This window comes from Rousettus aegyptiacus, unplaced genomic scaffold (genome assembly GCF_014176215.1).
Source record: "Rousettus aegyptiacus isolate mRouAeg1 unplaced genomic scaffold, mRouAeg1.p scaffold_m13_p_2, whole genome shotgun sequence".
In the NCBI taxonomy this organism is placed as follows: domain Eukaryota; kingdom Metazoa; phylum Chordata; class Mammalia; order Chiroptera; family Pteropodidae; genus Rousettus; species Rousettus aegyptiacus.
In genome coordinates, this window is record NW_023416295.1 from 165,044,849 (window position 1) to 165,054,382 (window position 9,534).

At 51.2% G+C, this 9,534-nt stretch overlaps 1 protein-coding gene across 1 annotated transcript in view; it reads right to left on the reverse strand.

The window, feature by feature from the left end:
- NUAK1 (NUAK family kinase 1) overlaps positions 1-9,151 on the reverse strand; it is a 71,176-nt gene extending 62,025 nt beyond the window's left edge. The window contains exon 1 of the mRNA XM_016134941.2: positions 8,662-9,151. Within this exon, the coding sequence (XP_015990427.2) occupies positions 8,662-8,940 (279 nt within the window). The 5' untranslated portion in view covers positions 8,941-9,151. The remainder of the gene's footprint in view (positions 1-8,661) is intronic.
- Positions 9,152-9,534: the final 383 nt, after the last annotated feature.

The following is a 9,534-nucleotide window of genomic DNA, read 5'->3' on the forward strand; positions in this document are numbered from 1 at the left end:
CTCTTTACGTAGTTGTTCATTCCTTGGTTCACTCATTCGTTCACGCTTACTGAGCACCTACTGTATGCCTGGCACCAGGCCACGGGCCAGGATGCAGGGCTGAGTAACGCGCAGTGCCCCTGCTTCCCTTCTCATGGGGGAGGGAGGGGAGGGTGTCTGCAGGCAAATCATCAAACCCACGTGCTTTACGAGCTCTGAAGGGAACGGACAGGGCCAGGACAGAGGAATGAGGGAGTGGGAATTCAGACAAGCAGGCAGGAGCTCCGAAGGATGTGGCAAGTTCAGAGTTTAGTCCCCTCGCAATCCATGAGAGGGTTCTGAGCAGGGAGAGCCAGGATGCGAGGTGAGAAGGTTGCCAGGTACTCGATGCTGGTACTTCTCAGCACAGTAGAAATGCCAGCTCTGGGTTCCAAGAGCCTACGATGCACCAGGCTCCGTGCGGGAAGCTTCTGAGCCTGGCTTCCCATCACAATCCCACTGGGAAGCCGCATTTTCCAGGGGAGCAAACAGAAGTTCAGCTGCCGAGCAGCAGGGAGGAATTTGAACCCAAGTGTGTCCGACCCCACAACCGTGATTTCTTCCTCTGTGCCTCGCTTATCTGCCACCTTACACTGTTCTCCGATTACGCCACACGTGTTCGCTGCACACCCTGACTCAAGTCTCAGTGTCTCGATGGGAGGACTCGCCATAGTCTCTGAAATGTCCCACAGTCTGGGGCACTCATTAAGCACATCTGGTGTACGGCTAGACTGAAAGGAAAAGGTTGCCAGTCCCCAAGGTGTGTTGTGTGTGGCGTTATGGGGAACCTTCGGTTACAGAGTCATGACGAGTGGCGGCTAAAAGGGACAGCGATGAACCCCGGCAGCACCAGGACTGCAAAATGGGGATCTGCATGTCTCACACACACACACACACACACACACACACACACAGCAGGCACTCAGGAGAGGGGGCCAGTGAGCGGCACCCAGCCCACACTACTCTCACAGAGCCACCGCTCTGGAGTCTGGGGGCGAGGAGCGGGGGCACAGTTCAGGCCGGGAAAGGAGATTTTTCAAATTCATCCACCTAGAGAAAGGCATTTTCCCACTTCATACAGGACCAGCCATGGCCCTGGCTGCATTTATCACAAACCTACTCTGGTGGCAGGCGCACTTAGCTATAGCACGCGAATCCTCGCGACAATCCATAAAATAAGAACTAGTCTGAGCTCTGGATGAGAAAACAGTGTGACGAGGACTGGTGACTAGCCCAAGGTCACACAGCTGTCAGGGCGGGATGCGGTGTGGACCCAGGCCGTCCGGCTCCAGGGCACACAGGACGATGCTTTCCGCTTCTTATACAAAATCCACGCCAGCGTCTGTGAACCTGCAGGTTGGATCTTGGGGTCTGGACAGAGAGGGGTGTCCATCCGCACCCCTACACCTCCCTGAGCCGCGGTTGTTTTGATAGCAGCTTTTTTGAGATCTGATTCACAGATCAATTCACCCGTTTAAAACAGACAAGTCAGGGGTGGCTCCATAGTGTAGTGGTTAGCACGTCTGCTTTACACGCAGAAGGTCCCGGCTTCGTGCCCCAGGTGGAGCCACGGACCATACTCTGAGTGCGCCAGGCCCCAGGTGAATGTCCTCAACATGTGGAAGGAGACACCCCACCTTCAGAGATCCAGTTTTTAAAGGGGAGAAAGCAACAACATCCACAGGTCAGGAGTGGAGTGGGGTGGGGGGAATCAAAGAGGGGGGAAAATAAAATGTATAAGTCAGTTTTTAGTATATTCACAGAGTTCTGCAATCTTCATCATGGCCAATTTCCCAACACTTTAATGCCCTAAAAGAAACCCCATACCTATTCGCAGCCATGCTCCCATTTACCCAGCCTTATGGATTTGCCTATTTGGGACATTTCATAGAACTGGAATCGTACATTAAACAAATATGAGCTTCGTGACTGCCCTCTTCCACTCAGTATGTTTTTAGGGTTCATCCATGTTGTAGCATTGGACCAGCACTCCATTTCTTTTTTATTCCTGAATAATGTTCCAGAAATATTCCAGCAATAAAATAATGGAACTGATCATAAATAATATCCTCTAGATAAAATGAACATTCCATATTTTATCCATTCATCAGCTGATGGACATCTGGGTTAACTTCTCCTTTGGGACTCTTATGAAGAATCCTGCTATGAGCATTTGTGTGCAAGTTTCTAAGTGGACACGTGCTTGCGTTTCTGCCAGGCAGACCCAGGAGTGAAACCGCCCAGCCCCGGTTTAAATTTTACCGAAGAGCCTCACTGTGAAGTCAACATCTGGCTGCTCCTGGGCGGTTTCCAGAGAATTTTATCAATACAGCCAGACTCCGCTCACGGGTGGGTCATCTGGCCCGGCCCCTCCCTCTGCTGGGGCCTGGGATCTTCTCATTCCTGCGCTGCACAGGGTCGTCTGGGCCAGCGCGATGATAAATGCGTTCTGCTTTAAAGCAGATACTTCACAAATCATAACTTACAGATGCTCCAGGACTTTCATGTGGGAAAGACAAATGAGACTGATGCTGTCTGACTCCGGAGCCACTGAGGACAGAAAGCCACGGCCAGGAAGCTGACAAGCCCTGGATAGACGTCTCTCTCTCTCTCTCTCTCCCTAACGAGTGCATGAGCACATGGAACAGAAAGGGAATCTGTGCAGGGGAGGGTCCTGCCGGGCTCTGCGGGCTTTGCTACGTAACCTGCCATTCATTTCCAGTCATTGTCTTTTCTTCCCAACAAATCAAAAAGCTCCGTGAGGTAGAAACAATGGCCTACAGCCTTTACACCTCCTAAAACATTCCCTTGCTCAACATATTCACTTCTGGTCCATCCTACAAGCCTTGGTTGGGCACCTACTATGTGTTTGGCCCTATGCTAGGCACGAACAGTAGGTTTAAGATGATTAGACAGGGCCTAACGACGGAACAGTCATGACACCTGACTTGACCCCGATCTCCCGCTGCTTCCCAAGGGGAAGCAACACCACAAATACCTGGCATGTGGTGTGAGTGCATTTTCTGTCTAGGAGCAAAGAAGTGAACTGGCTGACCTCCTAAGGCCCCCTCGGGATTCTAGAATCCGATGCTGCCCAAGCAACAAAGAACTCAGTGTGCGCCCAGGTGCAGAGAGATCTCTGACCTGCCTCATTAAACTAACTCATGGCCCAACAAGCAGTCAGTTTTCCAGAAGAAGACATGTCTCTCTCTCTCTCTCCCAGCACAGTTTTGCTCCTTATCTTCTCATATCTTTTCATATCTTGACTCTCGTGAAAACCTCTGGGCTGGCCTCCCTGCTCCAGGCCAGCCCACCAGGCTGATGGGCTCAGGGGCCCACTGTGATCAGAACCCAGCCCTGCCCCCTAGAGCAAGGGAGATGGTCAACGTCTCTGCAGTCGCATGGCCTGGGTCCAAACCCTGGCTCTCCTTCTGCGGGAGACCTTGGGAAGACTAGTGAACCTCTCTGTGACTCAGTTTCTTCATCTGGAAAATGAGATGATTACAGAATTGTTAGAAGGATTAAACTCGTTAATATGTCTCTGGCATGTTATAAGCATTCGAGAAGTATTAGCTGTTGTTGTTATTATTATTATCTGTTATTATATTACCCCCATCCTCTCTCACCCATCTGGCCTCCCAGCACAAACCTTGCATTACAAGCAATCTGCCTACTCACCCCAGAATCTTCCCTGGGGCTGAAATGTCCCATATTTCAGTCTTCTGAAACTCAATTTAAGGTCATCTTCAACAGCACTTGCCACCCTAATCCCACAGCGGGCCATGGCCATTCTCTATGGCCCCTTCCTGAACAACAATGAGGAACCCCCCAAGAAAAGAATCCCACTATGGCTGGTCTTTCGGCACCATGAGGGAGCACCACACCCAAATCCAGAGGTGACCAGCCAGGCAACCTTAGGAAGGTTCTCCATTCCTCTAACAGCAAGGGAATAGACTCTTTTGACACATTCTAGCTGTATGACCCCGGGCAAGTTACTCAACCTCCCTAAGCAATACTTCCCCATCCACTAAGTGGGTCTAGCTAGAATGCACGCCTCTTAGGTATGCCGAAAGGATTAAAGAAAGTGTAAATACACTTAGCGCAGCGTGACATATCCCAGGCTCTCAAAAACATCAGCTGGTAGTAATAACAGCAGCAGCGCTAATACAAGGAGAGGATATGTTCCCGGTCCAGGATCAAACTCAATGTAATGAACTCAGCTTCAAAGAGCTACAGCCCAACTCAGAAGCCACCTGAAATCGTCGAGTCCTCTACAGAAGAGGAACCCGCGGCCTAGCAACTGCTCGCTCTGTCTCTTTCGCCAGACAGTAAGTTCCTTGTTTATGCCCCAGCACTCCACGTGGTGAGAAGCATGTGGCAGGCGGTAACAAATCTTTGTTGAACTCAGCAGAATTAGTTCAATATTCGTAAGGACATTTCATCTTCCCTCCTCGCTTAGAAACTCTTTAAGAGTGAGGATCATCTCTTGCTCTAGTAAAGATTAAACGAGTGACGGAAAGATACCAAACCAAGAATTGTTCCTTCCACCCAGCTCAGTCACTTACCAGCTGTGCGACCTCTCAAATGTCACTCAACACTTCTCTGCCTTACTTTCCCCACCTGAAGGATGTGAAGTTTGGACTACAAGTTTGCCGAGGTCCCTTACTCCCTGAAACTGGGTTTGGGTCTCACCTGCAACGTGGCACCTCAGCCACCATGCATATGACAGCTGCCTGGCTCGGCAGACCAGTTTACTAATTTGCCCTCCTTATCTGCACTTATCTGACTTAAAACACCATTTTGAGTCAAAGTGGTTCCTTTGCTAGGTGAGGATGCCCCATCACTCAGACAAGAGCTCTGTACCTGGGGGCACACCTTGCCCACCTGTCCTGCCGTTCCTTCCCAGAGACCTTGCTTCCTGCTCATACCACAAACCGCTCACAAGAGATAACCTGGTGTAGAAAGAGAGTTGAACTTAGCCCTTGGTAGTGAGGTGATCGCATGACCCCTCTCCCCAAAATGTTGTTTGTTTTGGGTTTTGTTTTTTTTGGCAATACTTTGTGCAGACTGAAGGTCCAGGGAGTTTGGCTCAAAGAAAATGCATGCTGTGTTACGACAAAGGGGCTCACTCAACAGCCTTGCCCAAAATTGTAGCAAAACAAGAGTTGTACAATAAACAAAGCCGAAATTCAAGGCTGTAGAGATACATTCGGAGCCCATTGGAATTTGGCTGTCTTGGCTTCCTATGGGAGCACTTCCCTAATTAACCTGAAAAGCTGATTATTTCTTCTGCCTCTCTCTGAATGATACAAGGCTGACTGTCCAATGCATCATATTCTTAAAATCTAAATGAAAATCCAAGTGAGATGTGGAAAAAAAATCTAAAATTGGGAATCTAAAGTTGTCTAATTTCCCCTTTTGAGGCTTTTTATATGTATTATTTTATTCAACTCTCACAAGCCTATAAAGTTGGTACTATTAGTAGCCCATCTTATAGATAAGAAAGCTGAGGTTTCAAAAAGTTACATAGCTCACGCAAGGTCACAAAAGCTAAGGGTTTTGAATATAAGTCAGGGCTCTTAAACCTTCTGAAAGGGTGCCTTATCAGTAGGATTGTTCCTCTCTGGAAGAAGCCACTTTGAGTCTTTGTCTCCTGGACTTGCTCGGGCAGTGGCCACAAGACTACATTTGAGCCTGGAGAGAGGAGGATCCTCGCCTGACGATGAGGAGGTTTGGACCAGCTGACTCCTACTTCCTGATGCTGCAACTCTTTGCAACTGCCTTTCATAGAACACAGAATATGATGCTGTTTTGTTTGAGTCAGAAGGCCCTTCAGGACGTGCAATTAAAGGCTATAATATTCTCGTTTTTAAACACTTCTCTGTCTCAGGAGTGCGGCTGTCACAGCATCTCGTGCAGCCTGACATCCAGCACCCGACTTCGGCCACTCGCGTTGGCACAGCAGCTTAAAGATACCGCTCTCCTTGTGACGTGCTCTAAATGGTCTGAAAATAAAACATCACTGCAGAATTCTCCTTGAAGCTCGGAAAGGCAGAATTGAGACAGTGCTCTCTCAATTCTCAACGGCACTGCAAAAGCACACTGTGGCTGTTTAGTGCATCCTTGGAAGAAAACTCCCAGTTCAGTCTTTCGATGCAAATTTCTTGCTGTTCTTGACAGATAGAGTCACCAAGCACTGTATGGGCAAGAACAACTTGCTGACCAATTTTTTTTTTTTTTTTTAATTTTTGTGTCCTTTTCTGTTCAGCCAGGCACAGGGAATTTTCCACCTGACAATTCCTGTTTCTCACTTACGTTCTTACACCATCTGTGAGCAGTGTGCTCAGCAGGGGGAGGACTCAAGGCCAAGGAGGCCTTCCCTTCACCAAAGTTCAGTTTTCCCATCTATTTAATGCAAGGTTTTCACCAGATGATTTTGCTAACGTTCTAAGCTTATCTATCTAGTAGAAAGCAGTTTGGGGCTTGCCAATTTGGGGGCCTGGATATGCTACCAGATTCAAAAATCGTTGCATAATTTTTCAGTAAAACAAGAGATGGAGCTGAAATTAATAGCACAATGGGAAACTGAACTAGGGCTGGACAATAACAGGACTGAAGTCTTAACAGCTGAGAAATGAGCCTCTTCCGTTCTCAGGGTGCCCCCTAGTGGCCATTCGACTAAATCCCGACGGAATGTTCAGGGTTTCTGCAAATAAAGGGAGACACCCACTGAAAGAGAAAGGCAGGCTCCGCTTACTGATGCAATTCCTTTCGCTCTAACGTACTCCGTGGATCAGACAGCAAGACGAATGCCTGACCGGAAGCCCCCGTGAAGCTCGGAAAGGTGTCTGCCATAAGACAAGGTTTCATGCTTTCAGTTTGTGGCAGCTCCCCAGCATTCAGACTTCTGTGTCCCCTCACAGATCCCAGACACGCCCTTACCACTCAACCCCTCACAAGCTCACATCCTCAACCTGCAGCTCCAGCCGCGTCTGTTTTTCATTATTCCACTTTCCAACTTCCCAGCGCGATTCTTCAACAGTTATTAAGACAACATGAGCAAGGAGCTAAGCTTAGTTTCTGCTTATTCAACATCCAGCCTGGGGAATATCACCTCAGAAGAAAAGCATGAATGAAGTGCATGTTTCTCAGCCTCTTCTTCCACAAACCTGAAAGTGTGTTTGTTCCTCAAAGGACATTTTTACAACCACCCCGTCTTTAAAATTTTCAACCTACAAAAAATGGCACCTGCCCAGAGCAAATTCTCAACTACTTGCTTGCTGTATAGAACGTGTTTACTGGAGCCAGCTTAAAAGTATAATGCACGTCTCTGATTTTTAATTAATGTGTAACACTTTTTTAAAAAGGCTATAGAATAAAGTTGTATCAACTCGAACAGTGAAGCTTAGAACACAGGAGTTATTCAAGTATCCAAATCTTTGAGAATTGGGTGGGGGAGAATTGGGGGCGGGGGAGGGATGAACTTTTTTATTGGTGCCCCATTTTTCCACAGGACTGTCTGCACAAATATGAAAGAAAAACACCAGTGTAGACCTACCACTTCATTCAACGGTTCATTTTGCTTTGTCCCTATGGTCATTTGTTAAGTTTATAAGCAACATCCCCAAAAGTGCACACAAAATGCTCCATAATTAGTTCCTGCCTTTGGCCCGAAAATCTATTAAAATACATCTGATACGCTTTGAATCAAAGAACCGTGTTAATTTTCTGCTACACACCACACAAAATCTTTCTGCAATAGTCAGTCACTTTGAACCCAGCCCTCTAGCCGCAAGCAATGTAGATTTCAGGGGCCTATTCTGCAGAAAGGAAAATGACAACGAGCCAAGTTGGGGACAACCCAGAGATCCAAAGGCACTCGGGACACTTCTTGGGGCTTTGCAAATGGTCCAGGGATCCTCGCAGGGTTTCAGCTGTCACAAAGAGTGGCATGGCTGGGCTAGATCCCTGGAGCAATTTAGAAGCCCTGCAGCCAGGACTCGAAATTCATTGAGTCTGTTGCAATTCAGTATCTGTGTGGCTACCCGTGCTCTGGGCATTTCGGTCCTCCCAGAAGCCAGACGCAAACTGTCACAACACTCAGGCGTGCAGCATTACTTTTGCTCCCTAACTTTCTCTCTGAAAAACAGGCAGGAGTCCCACCTTCCTTACAATGAAAACAGCATCAGGATGATGCGGAGTAGGAGTGGGAGGATGCAGGGGGGGGAGGGGGGGTTCACATTCATTTACAGGACCCGAGACTAGGGGGACCAGCTCTGATCGGAAGATGTGGGTCTGTTTGGAGTTAGAGCCATAAGGCATTCCAGGGCATGGTCTGAATGCGTGCCCGCCAGGGAGACCCCGACGGTCCCAACGTTGCAAAGTGTTTGCAAATCATAAACACTACTTTGCTGCTGGGATAAAAACCCCTAAAATATGCGCAGACAGGATGTAACAAGTGTTTCGGGAGAGAAACACGCCTGAGTCACGGGGAGCTAGGGGGAGAGTGAGGAGTCTGTCTAGGGGTTCTCTCGGACCAGAGAGCCTCAGCGCCCAAGACCCCCGCCCCACGCGCGCTCGGCCCCAGCAGAGTCCAGGCAAACCGGCGCCCACCCCCTGCGCCCCGGAGTTTCCTGCACTCACCACTCGGCCCGAAAACCTCTCGGTGGCCCTCTTGACTTTGCCATAGGTGCCTTTGCCCAGGGTCTCCTGCAGCTCGTAGCGGTGCTTCAAGTTGTGCTTATGGTGATGCCGCTTCACCCCGTGCGGCTTCCTGGGCTCCGGGGCCGCCGCCGCCGCCTCCGCCGCCGCCGCCGGCGCGGGGGCTGCAGTCGCCCCCGCCACCGCCTCCGAGGGAGAGCCCGGCGCCCCTGGCCCCAACTTGGGGCCATCCCGGGCCGCGGGCGCAGCGGCCCCCTCCATGTCCAAACGCGGGGCGAGCCGGGCTGGAGAGGGCAGGACCGGGCACAGAGCTCAGGGTGTCGGGGTCCCCGCCGAGGGAAGCCGGGGTGCGCTCAAGGTCGCCCCCGCAGCATCGGGGAAGCTGCCGGATCCCGCTCGGGCTGCGGCTGGGTCACTGGCGGCGACGGGGACTGCACATCTGGCGCCCCCGGCGCGCACGGTCCGCGCACCGCCCACCAGCCGCGGCGCGCTGCGGAGTGTCGGGCGAGGTGGCGGCGGTGGCAGGGGAGGCGGTGGTGTTTGCAGGAGGGAGGGGAGAGGGGTGGCTCCGAGCGCCAGAGGGGGAGTGTTATGTGGGCGCCGCGCCCCCCGACCCCTCCCCGGGAGGACGGGCAGACTGGGCGGGGGCGGGGCGGCGCGCTCGCCGGGCCCCGGGGGAGGGGGAGCGAGGGGCGGCGCGGCCGGGGCTTCCCCCACCTCCTGGCCGCCACCCGGGGCCCGGGGCCACCTGGAGCTGGGAGGGGGATGGGTGCGTGTCGCGACTCGCCCTTTGTCCCGCGCGGTGTAGGCCGCAGCGCCGGCCAGGAGGCTTTGTCCTCGCTTGGCTGGGACGGC